Raw genomic sequence first — 21,582 nt, forward strand, 5'->3', positions numbered from 1 at the left:
AGCAATTAAAAACATAGAAAAAGTTTTTTCCCTCCAAAAATGATAATCTTGGAGCTGGGGGAAGAGCAACAGGAAAACACTTGCGTGACCCCCCAAGTCTGAGGGGCTGCTGATATTACATTCAACATGGCAAAGCCTGCTTTTATGGGTAAATTACATGCATGAAATATGTTAATCTTATTGGAACATTTTTGTAATTATAGTAAATAAATGGATCTGCAACTGTGACTCTCTAGTATCTGATAACAGGCATTTCTGTTCTGCTTTCATTTCTTTCTATCTCTGACTGTGCTGGAATGTAAATGGTTTTGTACCTTTTTGACAAATGGAAAGTCACACATAGTAGGGGAAAAGTAGATAAACATGGTTTCCAAAAGCATGCATAAGTTAACCTTTTCCTGAATTTGCAAAATAAATACTCTGCATAATGTTAGTGGTATGACTTGAGGGAAAGGAGGCAATAAATGTCCAAAATAAATCCTGAATATATTGGTAATGGTTTAACTTGTGAGAAACTAGTCCAAAGATATGTGCATGTCTATTGGAACAAAACATGAAGTTTTTTTCATACCTACACATGTTCATTAACTGCTGTATAACAAACGAAGTATAATAATGATTTTTTTTTAAACTTTGCCTTATTTACCAATAAGGAACCACTAAAATAAGTAGATCTAAAAAAGAAAAAGAAAAACAATGACTATATAATAAATAGAGACAATGAAATCTGGTATGTTCCTTAAAATTAATGCCCAGTGTAGTTCTACCCTATTTTGGTGGTCAGGGGAGAAGTACCCCCTTTATATTGGTGGTCATTAGACAAGGGACCTAAAAAAATTGATGGTTAGTAAGACGTGGTCAGTGGGGAATAACACCTTACCTTAATGGTGAATTAGGAAAGTGTCAATAACAGATTTCACCCTCTTGTGGTCATTGAGAAGAATGCCACTAAAAAAATTTTGTCAACTCTTGCTTATCCAAGAAGAAAGTCAGACTCTACTAGTTCGTGTCAAATGGCATTGCCCAGTGATCTTGGCCGTGGAACTATGCAAGCACCATGTGGCATGAAGTAACACACCACTACTCATGGAATCCTTAGAAACCTCAGGATGAACCCCCCATTTTTATTTTTGGAGCCCTGTTTGATAAACACTGTTTAAGACTTTAAAGACTTCACTAAATTACAGCTGACAGTTATGAGGTTTATTTGTACTGTGAATTACCTAATGGTTTACTAGTAACTAGCCCTCATTTAAGTTACATTAGCTTGTTTGGCACAGATTCAACTACTGGTAGTAATGTGATTTTGTATGTTTATTTGGATTTATTAACTTTTTTAGAACGCTTTAAAGTTAGATTACACTTGATAAACTATGCAGTGGGTTAACTAGCAGAAGAAGGAATAGCGTAAACAGCCATTGTGTCTGTTCTGACATCCGTTTGTGAAGCATTTACAAAAGACTACAGAATTATGTGTTCTAATTAGGAATCTCATCCTATGCAGCAGTATCCATTTAATATTGTTTTGGCGTGTATTGCTTTGTTTAAATCATGTTTAAAACTGATTTTATGATTGCCTTTACTGGTTTCTTAATTGTCAGGTAATGTATTCATACATAGGACTGGAAAGCGATTCCAAGCAATAAATGTAACCAGTTGTCGAACTTCTATTGTTCAACCAGTTTAGCATACCTCCTTAAGTGGAATTAAAGTTTCCACCCCCACCAATAAAAAAGGACAACGTCTGGTTTGTTGTACCTGCCTGATTGCTATTTTCGTATTTACACTCGCCTGTCCCCTAAATAAATATGTTTAGCTGGAGCTGGAATATAAATTAAGAGGCCTTTCAAAGTCTAACACAATTTTAGCATTGTTTAATGAATGGTGCTATTTTTGGATCCACATACGCCAATTCAATTGTTTAGTTCTACTTTTCATTTCATTATTGGCTGAATCAAAATTCAGGCTGATGAAATGAACCTTAATTAACTGCCTGAAAATATCTCTTTTCATCAGATTTCCTTGGCTTGCTTCATTCTGATTGCACTTTCATTGCACTTTCATTGCACTGTTCAATATATCTCCTTTTTTTATGAATCTGTTTTTCATATATTGTTCGTTAGCATTTTTCACTTTAGCATTGATTACCGATGAAAGCACTGGCTAGTAATTTTCACACCTATTGTAGTATATCTCTGTGAAAGGTTGTTGGCTTCAGTAGCTTGAACTTTATGTAGCTGACCTCTGTAACACTCCATGAGAGGTGTTTAGTGTAACCTGTACTCAGGTATGCAGCATGATTGTTTTATGCTGACAAATGAACGAACTAATGTTTTTTTACAGCTAGAACATTCACTGGCCACACACGGTTATCTGGAGGTATCACAGTAAAGTAAATGGCAAATATACTTTTCTTTTGAAAGGTAGGAAAAGGAAAAAATTTTATTTCTCTGTTTCTGTTGCTGATTTTCCTTCACATTTCCTTCATGGATGATGAGGTTAATTATTTCTAACGGATCCCAGAATAGGAGGGAGATCTAACAGTAAGGGCCATTTGAGACTCGTGGTTCAGGCTCAACTGTGGCGCCAACTGATCCCATTCACCTAAACCATTTTGTGGCATAGCTGTGCGCAAATATTTATTTGCAGTTTGCTATGTGTCCACGCAACCGCCCAGTTTTTTTCTCCATTAGTAAGAAAGGCTCCCTTCCTTGTAATCCTTCTGCTCTTTTGGAATTCACTACAACGTGCATTTTATTAGGTCTGTTTGTTACTTTTTGCTTTTAAATAGGAACATTCACCTTTGAGGAAACTGGGTAAAACATTCTTTGTAATAGACCAGGGCGGAATTTGATTCAGAGTAGACACTGCCTGTGAAACTTTCAATTGAACAGGTTTATGAAAGAGGATTATTTTTTTCATATTTTACTTTTCCACTATTCCCAGAGGTTTTATTAAGCATATATATACAAAAAGTAAAGGATGTGACACATTCTGCTCTGTATGTCTATCCCTAAAGAGCTACATAAACCATAACTTTTATTATTAGATTTAATGTGAAACAACCATTTTCCTTATCAGTTGACTTTCCCTAGTTCTATTTGGGAAGAGACATGAAGAGTGTTATCAATCCGTAATATTTTATATAATTTTATTTCACTTCTATCTGTATCATTTCTTTGTTCCTTGTATCACTTATCCTTTATTAGCTATTTCTCTCAATACCTGAAAGTTCTTTCTTGCTAACTCTCTTCTGAATATATTTTAACCTTAGACCTTCAAAATTCATAATTCTTTATGTTTAAAAAAATATATAAATGGCAAAGTCCTGCATCATACTGAATTATATATGAAAAGTATTAGTAAGGATGAGGACATTTTTGGGCACAATATACATCATGGATGCATGTATAAGTGAAAAATAATTATTATAGTTTATTATAAGATTAATAGGATTGCATATGACTGTAGATAAAAAATCAATTTGTTAAAAAACACATAATGATATACTTTAATGATAGTTGCTAATACCTTGGATGTTTTACATATCCTTGAAATAAAATGGGGAGCCATCATAGCAGAAGGTTTATAAAAGATTTGGAAGGTATATAGAAGAGGGTTATCAAAGAGACTCTCTTGTTTTGAGAAAATATGAGTACTAATGGATAGCAACAAAATAGATTTAATGAAAAATAAACGATGCAGAAAGAGATGTAATAAAAATTATAGGAAATATAGAGTGACTTTGACCTTCATGTGGCTGGTACATTTTATTCTTTGTAATAAACAATATGTTTTATGTAGCTAGACTAGTAGATATACATAGAAGTAATGCTTGTGTGGCATTCATTATTTTTTGTTATAAATACTTTGTTTCAACAATGCACCATACTATTCATACCAACAGGTTGTTTCTTTAGGGGCAGGTTCAAACCTACTTTGGGATCAAGTAATCCTGCATAGCTCCAGGTGATTAGTACCTTACTACTCACTTACACTATGACCCTGGTTTCCAAAAGAACTAGATTCTGCACATTTGACAGCTTGTCTCCCATCTCCATTCATTCATTTCTATGGGGCTGCTGTGTTGGGAAGCAACTTGTAGCACCTCCCCTGAGGCAGGAATTAACTGGCACAAGGAAGTGGTAACTGTACTGCAACCCCATGCCCAGTACTTTGGGAGAGTGAAGGTTTTGTATCTTTGCAGTGTACCTCAATATGTAATCCCTATTAAGCAATATGATGTCACATTAAACAAAGAATGCAGAAACAAAGAATGAAGGATTTACCCTGTTATAAAAGTTTATTCTTTTTAGGTAACAGTAAATAAAGAACTTTTCAAAAACTCATTATTCTGTGTTGCATATATGTAGAACTTGTATATAACTTTGTACTGTGTAATATGTTGGTGCATTAAAAATAAAAGGATGATGATAATCCAACTAGAAAAGGTCCAAAGAAAAGATGCAGATATTTAAAGTACCCCGACTGTTTTTCGCTTTTGCTTACTATTGTTGGAATAAAAATAACTGTTTCCAATTGGAGCCTCACAATTTCTAATTTTTTTTTTTTTTTTTGCATCACCTAAACGGCAAGACAAATGGTGTAAGATGAAAACCCAAAAGCATTATGAAAGAATTTTAAACCTTGTATGAAACAAAACAATCTAAACACAATTATTTAGTTTCTGATATTTATCCTAATATTTATCATCATATATCATTATCATCATAATTTTTTTTGTATTTGTAAATACAGGTTTCAGTGCACAACCCAGAAATTTTTTCAAGCTGGGTGGGAAGAAATTTTAGGTGGGTGGCAGCCCCTGTATTGTGAACAAACTCTTTGGTAACCACCCAAAAACAGCCGGGTGGGTGCTGAAAAGTGCTGGGTAGTGCCCCCAGCTAAAAGGGCCTGGGGAGAACCCTGGGTTTTGAAGAAAAACATAAAAGCTAATCTATGGGTTGCTACAGTTTAACCCTCCTTTATCCTTAACACTTGAACTCTAAAGTGTAATTGCTTCCACAACACTTAACTTTTACTAAAGTCCTTGTTTTGTTACATTTGTTACATGTAAAGAATGATCATAGTGTTTGAGAAGGCAAGAAAGAAATGGAAACTTGCTTCCTAGAAGGAGGTCAGGAATATCAATATTCTCCCATCTGCATAACTGTAGGTAGTCATCTGCAATACTTGCAGCAATATAGGCTTTCCTAGAAGTCCTGTTTACAAAGCTGGAAACCTAGTTTTAAAAACATACATTCACTGTATCCTTTTAAAAACATTTTACTGCCCTTTTCACAATTATTTCCTTCACAGCCCTATTGATTCACTAGAGGCCAAGACATTTGCAGAAGGTAGATCACAGATCTGCATTCCAGGTCTGTGAACACATGTTTCTAATGATTTATATAGTAAAATTGATGCTTTGATGACCTTTGTGAAGTACAGGACACACCAAAAGTAAAATCTTCAGGGTTAAGCATTTAGATTTGAGATCTAAAAATATTTTTTACTCTAACTTCATGTAACTTTTTCCATACAAGAGGTAAACATGCTAAATGCTAAAAAAAACTCTCCACTGTTTAGAAAATTCATCTTTTCAGTATATATATTTTATTACACACACACACACACACACACACAATATGATCTTTATATTTTCAAAAAGATAAGGCTGTGGTAATAAGCACCAAATATTTCCAGCGATAAAGTCATGTGTACTTGATTCCACTCAAATGTGTTTCTAAGTGACCCATAAAAATCCTTTTAAACTAATCACTTTAGATTTAAATTTGATAAGAAACCTTGATATAATTTACAGAAAGGAACTTTTGATCATTTTAAATGAGTATGACTTATGGTAAAGGAATATGTGTGTCTTTCTAAGACTAATTGTGTTTTTTTAATGTCTCTGTATGGTTTGAAGAATGTGTTTTTTTTTTTTTTTTAATATAAAATAACGTTTGATGTGGGAAGAAAAGAAATTGGCACCTTTCTTCTTCTATATCTGCAGTAATCCAACATAAAACCAATTTGTGACCTTTTCTTCTGAGCAGAACTTTCCTGTAATAAAGACCAATCACTGCTATTTCCCTTCAATGTGTCCCCTGTAGTTTACTGCAGGCAGACTGTGGTGAGGACACCTGCTGAGTTCCACCAAAAGCTCTGTAGCTCAATTCTGATTTCAGAACTAGTCCTATTTTTTCCTATTTGTTAGTGGCTACATTGTCTTGCAGTATGCCTTGGAATACGTGGATACTATTTGCTAAAAACTACATTCATAAATCCCTGCGCTTTCTTCCCAAAGACTTGCAGGGAGTTCCAAAATTACAGTCATGCCTTTGCCATTCCTCCATGCAAGAGACTGAAAACAGATATGACGATCAGACACACATACTTTTGCTTGGACGTAGCTAGGGCTGGTTGGACATGTCCAAAGAGGGCACGCCATGGCTTTTGAGGATGTATTCTCAGATTGGTGGTTTGGTTTTGGTTTTAAGCACAAAAAACACACTTGTCTTTAATCTCGCAGATCAGTCAGGAGGTTTTTTCTTTTGGGTCCTGTGTCGACCCGGTATCTGTATTTGGCCCGGTGCAGAAGAAGCGCCAGGCGCTATCTTCTCTCTTTTCCGGGTTCTTCTTCCTATATCACCTAATCTCATGCCCGCGAGAAAAAAGAAAAAAAATACTTTTAGTAAAAGGGTTGTCCACCCTTTTATGTAAAGTAAAAATTTTGAGTTTGAATTTATATGAGATTGATTGCTGTGGATAATATACTTTGTAAGTATTTTGTAAATTTTTTTGTAATATTTAATTAAGAACATTTTAGTTCTTGTTGCTGACTGTGTGTTGTCAGGGGGATGGGGACAACAAAAATCAAGGTAATGCTTGAAATACAATAAAGCATTGAATCTACTTCAATATACTAACTGAATTCTACCCTGCCAATCTCTAATTGCAGTCATTATTATGAACTAAAATATCTGCGCACAGGGACTGTGGGCTTTGGGGAAGTATTTGCCTTACCAAACTCTTTCATCAAGAGGAAAGAATGTGTTTCTTCAATACATATTCAGTTAAATCTGAAGGATGTAAGGCATGCTATCTTGGCTTTTTACTTTCATCTTCTGCCTGATGATTCACTTGTGATATCTAATCTATTCATAACAAATGAATAATCAATTGTCATTTTTATTTTATTTTCCTGCAGGCTAACATACTTTCTTTTTTCATTTCAACAGAGACTAATACTTAATAAAGACTGATATCATTTTTTTATCAATAGCAAATATTACCTGACTTTTTTTAAATACAAGATGACATAAAAAATGTTAAAAGTATTTTTCTATTTAGTCACCTAGGTATGGGTTTGACTTTTATATTTTCCATGACTAGCTAGGAGCACTAGTCTGCACTGTTCAGACTACTGTTTAGTTGTTTTTTGAATAGGACACCTAAATATAATTATTACTATTCATATAACTGACATATAATGCAGCAATTTACAGAGCCATTGCACTAACTATCCCTCAGAGGGGCTCTTTTTTATACTAAATATAGAAAGTAGCATAAATGATACAAAGCATAAATGTATACATTTATAGAGTTGTATTTTGAATCTTGCAATTGGGATAGCTGTCTGAACAGGTAATTTCATTCACTTTAGGGGATTTACTCAAATTTTCAGTTTGCTATATTAACCCTTCTCTATGCTTTCTAAAGATATAAAAAACTGCCTTTACATACAAATATTTAAATTTTTATTAATATAGTATTCCTAAGGTTAAGCTAATCATACATCACCATGAGTATGGTTCAATCATAGCAATAAATGAGGCCATGACATATCCCCATTTCCCTATGCCAATTAGAAAAAAAAATCCAGGATTACTTTGATCATTCCAATTATATTCTTCATCTTATTGTTTTGAAGCCAATGTGGGTGTTGCTAATCGCTGCACATAATGGTGCCCATTCTAAATGACATTCCGTGCAGCACTACGGTCAGCCCCAGCTGTCATGTTGCCACACTGTCAGGAGATGTCTATGACGATTGGGCACAAATAGAGTGGTTTGAATGGCTTTCTGGGGGGAACAGTGGCCACAGTGAAGTTGATTATTACAGTAAAAGCTGTGTTTTTTCTCTGACTATAGTCAGTTTAGGAGCAAGAAGCAGTTTTAACTTAACACATTTCATAATATTACATTTTATTTAATCATTGTATTATTTTCATTCTGTTACAGGTTTTCCGGAGGGGAACTTAACATCTGTTACAATGCTGTTGATCGTCATATAGAAAATGGACGAGGAGATCAAATTGCTATTATACATGATAGTCCAGTTACTGACACCAAGCAGACTATTACTTACAATGAGGTTTATGAACAGGTAATTAATGTGCTTCAACAGTGATCACATTCACTTCTTTTCCTCCATAATTTAATAATGAAACATTTTATTTTATATCAGTTTGTTCATTCTCAGTGTAAAAGTATAGTGTATAAACCTACTAGATTGTAAGCTCTTTGGGGCAGGGTCCTCCCCTCCTGTATCACTGTCTGTAATAGTCTGTCATTTGCAACCCCTATTTAATGTACAGCGCTGCGTAATATGTTGGCTCTATATAAATCCTGTTTATTAATATCATTAATAATATTAATAATGCATAGTATAAACTTGCAGCACATCACTAAACGTGCCACACCAGAGGAGCTCATAAGATGTAGCATAGTCCTATATCTATCTTTTTTGTTCTGTAATCCATGACCAGGCTTAGAGTGAGCCAAGGGTCAGGGTTTGTTTACTGCCAACACATTGCCAATTACTTAAATCTTGATCAAAAGCCTTATCTGTATGGAGTATAGCTATATCATAAGAAAGTACATTGCTGCAATCCGTCTGTCTGTTGAACTGGTAACATTGAATCAAAAACTTGAGGAAGTCAATAGTATCTTACACTAGCATAAACCAAAATTCAAGGGTTCATTTTCTGTTCTTTATACTAGTTGTGTCGCCTTATCCTGAATTATGATCTTGCAGCAATAACAACAGTGCATCAATATGACCGTATTTAGTGGAAAGACTACTGCACAGGGTTTAGAAAGTTGGGGGTAGTAGGAAAGCAAACCTAGCAGTGCTGTGTATGAATTTGTGTGTGTGTGTGTGTATCGGTGTGTGTGTGTGTGTATGTATGTATAAAATGTATTTCTTAAAAATTAAGCACGGTGGTGGTGATTAGCATTCTCAAGCTGTTATCATATTCTTTGGTTGATGGATGGAGCCACTAGTATGTATTTTAAAAAAATGCTTTAAACGCTTTAAAGCCTCAGTTGATCTTCTTGGCTTGTAAACTAGTTCCCCCTGTGGTGTACAAGTATGTATCCCTTCTCTGGTAAAGTTATGTTTTCTAAAATAATTGTTCTTGCAATACCATGTCCTGTGTATCATGCAACAGTAAAGTCGCTCTTCATGGTTGGCTAACCTGTTCTTTTGCAAGAGGCAGCAGTTCTTCATTACCAGTTCAATGTCTCCAGACATATGGTCATCTTATTGTTATTGCTGTTGTTGCTCTGAAGCAGTGCATGCCTTTGTAAACTAAATGTAGTTTTTTTTGCTTTTTATAAGTGTAACTTTGGGGATTATAATTTTGTCCTTTCTCCTGGGTAATTGTTTGTTTGGCAAAGGATAAAATGTTCAAAATGCATGTAATCTGCTTGTTGCTTTCTTTGGTCTTACCTCAATAGGCCATTTTTCAGTCTATAGCATAATTGCCTGTAAACAGTCATTTTGTAATAGTTTAGGGCATGGTGGGAATGTAACCTTTGTGAAGTCACTAAACTGTTACAAAATGTGTTCTATATTCCTCTGTGATTACCATATCTTTCCATATGCATGTTTAATGATCTCCACGACTTGAAGTCACATATATTTTAAGGATATGACTTAGTAGTACCAAAGACACATAAATCATATCTAAAACCAAAAACAATAACGTAATATATTACAGTTTACCAGCCCATTAGAAAGGTACCGAAGTACAGGAAATACAGGGTAGCAGAGTGACTGCTTAATAAAACTTTCTTTTAAAGATTGCTTTTGCTTTCAACCTAGAATTGATATAGATAAACAAAGGAAGACATGTTTAATGTCCTTTGGGAGAGTAACATAGCCATGCAAGGAGTGTACCAAAAAAGGACTCGTAAACTGCAGTACTTTTATTATTTAAATGTAGAGAGGGAATTTTTTTATAGGGATGTAAGTTTGAATAAACTGTTGTGCCTGGCACCACATAGACTCTTTTTTTTCGGAATATTATTTCAGCAAGAAATGAGTCTATTTACTGTGATTTATGCATTTTTTCCTTTTTATTATAATCCTAATGAATGTTGTGTAAAGACAGTAATCTGGGAGTATGTGTGTGTCAATCCATGAAGCTCCATGCGTATCCCGGGCTTTAATGGGCTGTCATCCAAAGATTTGTAATCACGCTGATGAGCTTTTTATTTAATGGTTGTGCCCTGCAGTCCTTTATTGTAGACAGTTGTACCCTTTAGCCCAAACCTGTTTGCAGGTATTAAATGATAGCTTTGTGATATGTATGGGCAGTTTTACACTGACTTCTTTGTAATAAAGTGACTTTTGTTTCTCCAAAGTTATTTGACTTTGTTCCTGTTTTTCAAACTCTAATAATAACTGCTACTGAAGTCCCTGCACTGTTATAATCCCTGTAAATTACTCATTTGAAAGGTTATTATAATGGCCAGCTGCCCTAAGCAATTTTAGAGTTTTATTAGAAAGTAAGGTTTGCTATTCTCAAACTTGCAGCTCCACTCCGAGATGCTTTATATAACACTGAGTTAGCTGTTAATTGCTCTGTTGTAAGCAAAACTATTGCTCTGTGAATTGTATACCTAACTATAGTTCAGTCTAAGGTAATCGTGTAATATGAAGAATATATGTAATAAATTTAAACTGATGTACAGTGGGATATGTTGATATGGTCAACATCTCTATTTTAATAGGTCCATCATAGAAGGCCGTGTAAGGATACCTTATATTATGCAGTCCTAAAAGTGACATTTATCAGGAACACAAAACAGTGCAAGCGACAGTGGAATATGTTTACAGTTAAAGTTACAAATTTACACTTAGAGTGCAATGTTTAAAACTCAAATTATAACCCCTCATTAGATTTTTATACTAGCAAACTTTACATTTGGCATATCATTTAAAGTGGAACTAAACCTTAAAAATGAATATTGCACCCAGTCAAGCCATTTGTTACAGAATCAACAGGCAATATTTATTTTGCAATAAATGAAAGCCATCTGTCTTAATGAAATGTTTTAAGTACACCCAACAACAACTTAACTTTTAATATCCTGCTTTAAATGATATGCCAGATTTACAGTTTGCTAGTATAAAAATGTGTGGTGGAGTTATAAAGTGAGTTTTACAGACTTCACCCCAAGTGTGTATGTAATGAAAAATTCTGACTTCATCTGGTTGCCATATTTATATATAATGTTTTTATATTCTATTTTTTTCTTTTATTATTGTGATCATAATATATGGTCATCTTTAACTTGTCAATATTTATTGAATGATATCTTACATACACAAAAAAGTCTATGACAAAGCTTACTTTAAGAAACACCTACATAAAAAGAAGGGATTATATGGATCAAGGAGAAATGTTAGAAATGAAGGGCCTCTGTTTTGTATTTTGCCTTATCCTCTTTGTGCCTGTCAGCAAAGATATGAAAAATACACAATGTCAAGTTCACTAAGTGCAAATCTTAGGCCAATTATATTCTATCCTTTAGCAAAACTGCTAAAGCCATTTTATGCCCCCGCTCTCAGTGACACCCATTCTACTCAACGTGACAGCTCTTCCATTGTGCTGCGCAATACCTAATATAAAACCTAGTTGAACATTGTTTATCAACTTTGTTTATGAGTCAGAAAGCATTTGTAGTAATAAATCAAATGTGTCTTCTTGTTCCATGCCTCTGTAATGCCTCTGAAAAATATATAGTACATTGCAATCCATGGCAATTGAATTTGTGCTTTTCCTTTAAGGCATCAATAACTATGTCCCTTACTGCAAAAAAAAAAATTCTGTCCACCAATGATACATTTATCCCTTAAAAGGGCCTTACTCTTGAGACATCCTATTAACTATTACCATACCCACATTATATGCAACAGAGTTTTTTTTCCAGACAGATCTTGGGAACACTGATCACCTAGACCCTCCTTAATCTCAAAAAAAGTACTCAAGCCTATGGGGTATTGTTATGATGTGGGTTTTTTCAGTTGGTCAGGTTTAGGTTTAGCAACATTATGGGCCCAAAAAATGAGGTCAGCTGACTACCTGAATATACTGAATGGCCAGGTTTTTCAGCCAAGAAATTTATTTCTTCTGGATGGTATGTTCGGATTCCTAGATGACCAGGATTCATTGAGCTCAAATTGTGAAAGAATGGTTCATCAAGTATGATCTGAAAGAAAATCTATTTTTTTTAAAAAATGAGGGGTCAGTAGCTGTTCCAAAAACATTTGGTGATTCATGATTAAACTATTGTCTGCTTTATTCCACTGGCGATTTTCTTTGTTTTATTTAGGACCTAAGTGCACCCTATGGGCCTGATTTATTTAAGCTTCCCAAGGCTGGAGAGGATACTTTCATTAGTGAAGCTGGGTGATCCAACAAACCTGGCATAGGTTTCCTAAGTCTTTTACTATTTGATAGCAAATGTTTTGAATCCTGAACCAGATCCATTACAGGTTTGCTGGATCACCCTGCTTCACTGATGCAAGTGTATCATTGCCAGCCTTGGAGAGTTTTAACAAATCAGGTCCTATGTGTCAGTATCAATGTGCAATCTTGTCACATTTTTTGTCATAGAATATATGCTGTGCTGGTTAGGCATGCATTGGGATCCTAATGGGACAATTTGTGCACACAGGTCACATACAAAAAGCACACCAATAGGATCATCAAACACAACATTACAAATAATACTACACAATTTTTGGTGGTATTTCTGGTATTGGACAAAGAAACAATGCTGGGTATCATGTTTAAGTCAAACAAGATTAAAGACATTTTGGTGGCAGACTAGAATATCTAGTAGAAGCAAATTGGTGATAATAAATTGACTTTCTACTGCGTTTTCCACTAAAATAGAAATCTAGATGTCCCCTGGCTGGATATTGAGCCCAGCTACTTCATCGTTGTAGGTCTTCTCTGCCATAAAGCCCTTTTGAAGTTGACCTTTAAATTATGTTATCTTTGTAGCTTAAAATTGGCACATACAATGGAATGCATTTCATGGGCTTTAATGAAATACTCCTGTTATAAATAAAACTGACAAAAATCTATACAATATAGGTTTATTGACAAACTATGACTTTTTTCACCTAAGGCTAATTTTTGTCAAATCTGTTTATTAAGCAACAATTTTAAATATAAAAAACAGCAAGTATAGAAATATAACCATGAAGTTAACAAAAAAGAGGAGAAAGACAACACAAGGACAAAGGGATCACCAACAGTAAACCACAAATCGAATCGGCTCATAAAAAGCAGATTTAAAAGACACAAATTAATGAAGATCTGTAAATAATAATATCCATATCATGTTAAAATTCTAATGACTAACTTTAGTCTTGTCAGTCCCTATACAGCAAGTCTAGAGTGTAAAAGGAAGAAGTTGTCAAGAAAAAATATCAGTGTATGTACTGACAATTTGTAAAAGCTCATCACTGCAGTGCGTTTTCCTTTACTGTCTAATCACAGGCTAAGACAGGTCCAAGGCAACACAGATGTATCTAGGTATATATTAACATACTTTATGCATTTTTTTCCTAAATGCAGCTAGAATCTGAATTTGAGTTTATATTTACCTTTTTACATGCCTTACAAAATACAACTTTGGAAGAATATGAAGCAGGGCTGTTAGCCAAAAAGGCTTGTGGCATACCAACAGCGGACTGTGTAGAATAAATGGAGAGGTGACTTCATTGATTTGTGGCTTTCCTTTTACCATCCAACCAGTAGCCTGTGGGTGAAGATCTAGTCTAGAGTAATCTATAGATTTGCTTTTTACATGCTATAGGAGTTGTGTTGTAAGATTGGAGTAAATCTCGCAACTCAATGAACCTAAATACAGTAGGTAAGGTACAGGAAGTGGTTTGTCAGGAGTAAATACATAGGAAAGTTAACATATTTTTTAAAACAAATGAAAGTTTTAAAACTTATGAAACATCTAATATTCATATTTTGTTTTTGCTTTTAGGTGTCCAGGTTAGCCAGCGTTTTGACAAAGTATGGTGTCAAGAAAGGAGACAGGGTCGTCATATATATGCCAATGATACCACAGGCGATGTACACAATGCTGGCATGTGCAAGAATTGGAGCTATTCATAGCTTGATATTTGGGGGATTTGCTCCAAAGGAGTTATCGGTGCGCATTGATCATGCAAAGGTGACAGTTTTATTTCTTTCAGGATGCATCTCTAACTTGTAATGACAATGTGTTTGTATTTCACTATAAATGTACGAGGGGGTGCTGAGAAGTTCCTGGCTTTGCCCAGAAAGAAGAGAGCCAGAGTTATGAAATAACACATTTTCTCAACATATTCCCCCCTGGGACTGATGCACTTGTTACAGCGTAGTTGCAGCTTTTCTAGACCGTTCAAATGTCCTTTGATTGGGCCGCAAACCAGCTCTCAGCAGCATCTTTGACATCACAAATGTCCTTAAAACGTTGCCCCTTCAGGTGTTTCTTCAAATTCAGGAACAGATAATAATTTGAAGTGGCCAGGTCAGGTGATTAGGGGGAATGGTGGACCAATTGGAAACCCAGGGTGTTCAATTTGGCAGCCACAACATTGAACGTGTGCACAGGTGCATTGTCCTGCAAAAAAAAAAAGATCCCTTTGGGCAACTTTTCACTGTGTTTCATCCTAATTGCCTCTTTCAGCTGGTCCGGGAGGTTAGCATACTACTCTCCGGTGATACTAGAGCCCTGAGGTAGGTTGTCCACCAACAGAATACCGTCTTTGTCCCAGAAAACGGACGCCATGACTTTTTTGGCCTATTTCTGGGTTTGGAACTTCTTTGGCTGCGGGGACCCACTGTGGCACCTTTCCTTTGACTGTTTCTTGGTTGCAGGTTTATAGATGTGGAGCCAGATTTCATCCTCAGTCACTAACCTAGCCAAAAAGTCCTGTGCAGCTTCAAAATGGCCCAAAACGGCTTTAGATGCTTCAGCTCGTTTCTTCTTCTGATCACTGTTCAATAGGAATGGCTCTCTCGCAAAAATTTCCTTGAACTTCCAATGGTTCTGTGAAATTTCGGCAAACCGATTTGGCGAAACCATCAGAAAAGGAATTTTAAACAGGAGGATTCCCAGAGCTGCATTCAGCCACTGGGCAATAGAGGTTAATTAACCTTTAGTGCCCAGTGATGCAGAGGATTTCCAGGGCTGCATGATACATTTGTTACAGATACAAATGTATCATTTGTATAAGATACTTATATTACAATGTCAGGAGGTTCTCCTGTGCTGGGCATCTAGTGCCCGGAGATCGCAGAGGATTTCCAGGGCTGCATGATGCATACTGCAGCCCTGGAAATCCTGTTCGACGAGAGCTCAACCCTGGTCTGATTCGCCGCGGGATCAAACTTAATATTCTCACTCGCTAATCCCTACTGTTTAAACATTTTGGCACCCACTTCGCTGAAAGCTTGCGCATGTCTAGGATAGTGGTGCTAACAAACACAACTCGCTCCGATGAGATGTCAAGTATCTGGGCTATCTTTTTTGTGGATATTCATCGGTCCTCAATAATCAGCTCATGGACAGCATTGCAGGTTGCCAGGTCATTTGAGGTTGGGGGGGGGCGCCCACTGCGGGGCTCATCTTCAATGGGGAAATGCCCAGTCTTGAAACGAGATCTCTAGGTTTTGACAGTGCTGTAGGAAGGGCTTCCCCAGTATTTGTGACATCTCAGTGTGAATGTCCTCTGCTGACTTTGTCTGGAGAAACAAAAACTTCATGATGGCCTGTAACTCCCAACTATGTGAAACTTGCCTCTGCTATCACAACTTCTCCCTGAGAAGAAAAAAGTATTAGGAATCGCAAAGACCTGCTATTTGCACAGTTACATAGTAAGGTGTTAGGCTGTCATATGCCCCCACACTCATTTTTTCTATTTCATCAAGAAGGGGGCAAAGCCAGGAACTTCTCAGCACCCCCTCGTAATATGTGTCTAAAATGTTAGTAAACCCACTGACAAACCTTTAACTGTATACTTTATGGTTACCCTAATATCTATGAATAAAATAAAAAATGTGTGTTTGTTTCTGCAGCCCAAGGTAATTGTAACCGCATCATTTGGAATTGAACCTGGCAGGCGAGTGGAGTACATCCCGCTTGTAAATAAAGCACTGGAAATAGCACACCACAAACCAGAGAAAGTTCTGGTTTATAGTAGACCCAAAATGGTGAGTAGCAATATCATTCCTGACATTTTTTGGGTTAAAACATAGATATGGTTCTATCCCTAATGTAAAAATAACACTTTTTTTAATACATTGCAAAAATTTAAATGCTGCAGAAGTCAAAAGTTTTGTTTACCATCACAAAGGAAATGTGAGCTCATTAGCTTATTTTTTCCGACTGTTGCTGTTTGGATGGCATTTTAAAGGGAATATTTGTTGTATCCCTTTGTGTCCTGGTGGATGAAAGAAAAGAAAAAGGTCTTTTGTAAGGCATGGTAAGTCTAGTTTAAGCAAAGACTGAACACTGTTGTAGATGAATTTCTCCCTGAAGATATAAAACATGCCTAATGAAAGGCTATTGATATGTGACTGCACAAAAAAATGTAATAAAAAGCAGTGAGTATAATGAATAATCAGTTTTAAAAGCAGTGTAGAATAAATGATACTTTTTTGTAAATAGGCTTGGAGAATGTGAAGACTACTCTGTTCTATATAGTTATAAGCTTGAAAAACCTTGAAGCTGTTAGTAGCCTTTTATGTGTGTGTGTGTGAAGGTTTTTTTTATGTTTTATTTTAAACAGCTATTACACTTTTTTTTTAGAAAAAGTATAGAAAGTTTGAAGTAAATTTTAATGCATAACTTTTAAGTTCTTTCTGGCACATTTAGATTCCTTCTTCAGTGATTACACATTGCTCTATAATTTTATAATGCACTAAGAAGGAACTGGTCTTTAAGTTTCCTAATAAAGAGAATCATGTACAATTTTCTTAATACAGAAAGAGTCTTCTCTTCTGTCATCAGTGTCTGCATAGACATGTGGGGAATATTCTTGAAAGTTTGTATAACTAAAACTTTTTTTTTAGCGTTCATAGAGTAGAAAGGTAAGGAAAGGTGAATTACTTTTAAGAAATCCATTCCAGGTTTGAACGTGTATCCTCTCCACCTTTGGAGAGCTTTAATAATTCAGACCCAGTAAGGAAAATCCACTCTTAGACAGTTCCTAGAACAGGTTTTCCCATTGGAAGATTTCCTCTTTACCTTTTTGTTCTGGAGGCAATTGTAAAGTTTAAATGTAAAGTTCCTTTCTCAGTGATCATTGTTAGTGGATATTTGGGCAATTAGAGGGGTAAAAATTCCAATAGTAGGTATGTTTAAAATTGTTATTTAGCTGTTTGTCTGGAATTCTGCTTTATGTGTTTTTTTTTCTTTATTGAGATCAACAGTACACTTTTCTAGATAAACTTTCATGACATCTGTAACGTCAGGTGAAGCAAAACTTGTTACTGCTTGACCTGACTAAGTATCAAGATCTCCTAAAATTACATCTAGAAAAAAAATATAGCTGGATACTGTAGTAAACCAATTTACTGTTTTTGTTATGTTGACCTGCTGTGTAAGAGCTACAGATATTAATGTCTCTCCGACACCAGCTGATACCAATTGGTGCTTTTGTGTTGACTGACAGTTTTTTTTTTTTTTTTTGGCGGATACATTTTGATCTGATGTTCTAACATCTATGTGTTTCTAGGATGCACGTAGAAGGTCTTTACAAACATTTTTTCCTATTCCCTGCAAACAATTTTTAATAGTAAAACAACTTTCATCCTAAATACTTTTATTCATAGTTACATTTCTGTCTCATGTTAATGGAATCACATATAAGTTGGATCTATATGCGTATGTTGGTATATGTTTGTATTTAAAGGCTGACTGGTGTAACTTTCCAGATCCAGATACAACTTGTATGAGGATTCTATTTCTTTGGAGTCTAATTTTAATGCATCCTATTTGTGGTAATGTTGACATATAGACCAGTGTGCATAATGTTTCATCTAGTAAAGGGTTTTTGGAAGAGTGTTTAAGGTTTTATTCTTTTACCACCACACTAAAAAATCTAAAAAAGCTCTGTAGATGTACAGACGATTCTACTTTTCTAACTGTGCATTAGAAATGCAGGAAATCAGATGGAGCCCACCTCATTTTCCAACTGAAAGACATCTAGCATCATAAGGCTTTCCTATCTAGCCAGACTGTCCCTGGCCTGGCCCTGTCATTTGTTGTATTTTAGTCCTTACAATCATGGAAGTCCACTTTACATGTGCGCACTATCTAGGACTAACCACATGCACATGTAGTCTGTTCAGCCTCCAGGCTGATATTCACCTATCAAAGCATTTTAATATTTGCTCACTCTCTACTTTCTACTTCTACTAAAAACTAACTCACAGCTGGAATGGAGAGTACTAATGTTTTTATAATATGTTTTGTATTTTCAGGAACAAGTCAATCTTACTCCTGGGCGAGATATGGACTGGGCAGAAGAGCTTGCAAAAGCTCATCCTCATGACTGCATTCCTGTCCCATCTGGTCACCCACTTTATGTGCTCTATACATCAGGCACAACAGGTCTTCCAAAGGTAAAGAGAGCCATATTATCTGCGTACTATTTGTATTAGATGTATTTATATAGCTGGTGTAACCTACCATATAGTTTCGTGAATGACCTGTTCTGTTCCATTTTCATCTCCTCTTTCATTCAAAATTATATATATATATGTATTGTAGAAAAAGAGAAGATAGCCTGTTCCTTCTATTCATAAAATAATAAAAAGTATATAAACAATGAAAAGTTTTTGTTTATATCTGTACTTACTCTATCGTCCCCTGTCCTGATCTAGATAAATACACATTTGCCATAAAGTAAAATAGTTTTTGGTTTGTTTTCAACACAGGGTGTAGTACGGTGCACAGCTGGGTATTCTGTCATGTTAAACTGGACAATGTCTGCCATCTATGGACTGAAGCCAGGGGAGGTAAAGGTCAACTTTTTACATTTACATCTGTTAAACATTTAGTATCATACCCTAAGCCCAAGTTGTCTTCTGTTTCAGGTATGGTGGGCTGCATCTGATTTAGGCTGGGTTGTTGGACATTCCTATATTTGCTATGGACCATTACTGCATGGAAACACAACCATATTGTATGAGGTATGCAATGATAAACCCATAAATCGTAGCCCTAATATTGCTAAAAAGAAAAAAAATGATCTCATTCTTTTTAGTGTTTCTTAATTGCATGTATAAAATATAAATAGCAAGTTCTGTACAGGAGCCTTACCTGAAGATATCCTAAATTGCTCCATACCATTTTTTAATTCTTTTTTCTCTTTTACTTACAAGGTGGTTTAATAGATGATTTCTAATTTGTCTTGATCACCTGCCATCATGACACAAAACAATATAATTTCCTGTAGCTAAAAGCTAGGTAAACCAGTCACTGTTACCATGGAAACAGCAGGCACTGGTGTCTCTTTTCATCTCTAAGCTTTTGCTTATGTTAACAAAATATAGATATAAACAGTGATTCACTTTCTTGTGTAACAGTATCTGAGTGTCTGAAATAGTCTCAACAATTCTTCTGTATTTTGGCCAAAGGTATAATATTGCTACAGATTATAAAATGAGAGGGTAGTAAGGGGTATTTGCTGCGGGTGTTGGGGAAGATGCAGTCTGTAATTTAGCTGTTTACTGCTTCTTTCAGTGGGACACTTCTTACTGTTTGACATAATGACATATACGGTTTCTTGATATCAATAGTGTTGGATCCTTGCAGTCATTTAGGCACTGTTGGAACAATTGTGCCACCTTCTTTTTTGCTCTCCTGATTCCAATTCCACTCCTCTTCTTTGTTCTCCTTTTGATTTGACACAGTCTTCTTTTTGAGCCATGTCACTGCCATGCACTATCCCCTCAACCAACAAACTATAATACGTATATAACAAAAATAATACATAAATACACGAGTACTAAATGTGGAACAAATTGCCTTTTATTGGGGGGTATTATATCAAATGGGTGGGCAGGTGGTTGCATGCCATTTACTACTGTAAATGTATGTGACCGCCTAGGTGGCGGCTCAGCTAGATAAAGTGTAAGGAACGGGATAACTGGCTGCCAGATTTCCCGCTGAAACTGAAACTTGATCACTAAGAGAAGATTCATCCCCCCAGCAATGGCCATTAGTATTCCTCCTCTTCTGCACATTTAGTCAAGGAGGACGTGTAATCCTGTAATTCGTTCACTGGATTTCAGTTTTTTTTTTTAAGATATGCTTTACATGTGGGTAGTCTGTACGCATATGCAGTCTTCCTAGAAACACCCCCCTTACTTGCACATCCACATATTAAGACATTTTGCTCATAATTCCTTCCAAAACCAACCTGTTATGGGCATCAGGGCTAATGGCATTTGAGGGTAGCACTACGGGAAGGTTGGTTTTTCTTTTTTAGAAATTTATATATTGAACCCTGCCGAATGCACTGACCATGAAGGATCTGCCTGCATTGCACAGAGAAGATCTATCAATATTTAATGAATTTTCTTTTTTAGGCTATGCCTGCACAATGTAAATCTACAAAGCTCTTTTTGGTCTTAGCCAGGGGGGGGTATGTACCAGCATGACAAAACAGAAGTATAAAACAGGAAGTGACGTGACTGAAACTAGCATATTTATTAGAATTAGAAAAACCTTTTTAAATATACATCAGCATGGTAAAACTGTATTAAAGCCCATATGGGATTTTAGTGACTGGGTTTAGATAAATTTTATTATGCTCTTTTTATAATGTCCTTCCATTGTGTATCTGCTCTATTCCAATCAACTTTCATTATTCAGTCCTTCCTTCTAGGTGACAATTATTCATTCCTGTCCTTTCCTATTTATCATCCTTGTACCATACGTATCCAGTATCATAGTGAGGAGTATGTATCATGTCCCAGAATCACCGTGCTCATAGATTGGCATGTATTTTTATAAACCTTATAAACAACAACAACAACAATAAACCATTAAAAGAGAGAGCACAAGTCAGACAGTAAAAGTTCTGGACATTCCAGTTAGATTACATGCTATGAAATAACATGTTAAAGGTTAGTGTTTGTGTTTTGTTTTGTTTTTCACTTGTTTAAAGTTAGTACCCACTTTAATTTAAAATATCAATTTTCCAGAATAAAAATCAGCTTGTACTATTTGTATGTTTATCTTTATATGTTTATTTTGCATTAA

At 35.6% G+C, this 21,582-nt stretch overlaps 1 protein-coding gene across 1 annotated transcript in view; it reads left to right on the top strand.

Annotated features, from left to right (window-relative positions):
* The window catches only part of ACSS3 (acyl-CoA synthetase short chain family member 3), a 52,160-nt gene that overhangs the window by 11,062 nt on the left and 19,516 nt on the right, over window positions 1-21,582 (top strand). Inside the window, exons 3-8 of the mRNA XM_072401210.1 lie at window positions 8,248-8,392; window positions 14,308-14,496; window positions 16,386-16,520; window positions 18,795-18,935; window positions 19,251-19,331; window positions 19,410-19,505. Coding sequence (XP_072257311.1) covers window positions 8,248-8,392; window positions 14,308-14,496; window positions 16,386-16,520; window positions 18,795-18,935; window positions 19,251-19,331; window positions 19,410-19,505 — 787 coding nt within the window. The remainder of the gene's footprint in view (window positions 1-8,247; window positions 8,393-14,307; window positions 14,497-16,385; window positions 16,521-18,794; window positions 18,936-19,250; window positions 19,332-19,409; window positions 19,506-21,582) is intronic.

The sequence above is a fragment of the Pyxicephalus adspersus genome, chromosome 2, assembly GCF_032062135.1.
Source record: "Pyxicephalus adspersus chromosome 2, UCB_Pads_2.0, whole genome shotgun sequence".
NCBI lineage: Eukaryota > Metazoa > Chordata > Amphibia > Anura > Pyxicephalidae > Pyxicephalus > Pyxicephalus adspersus.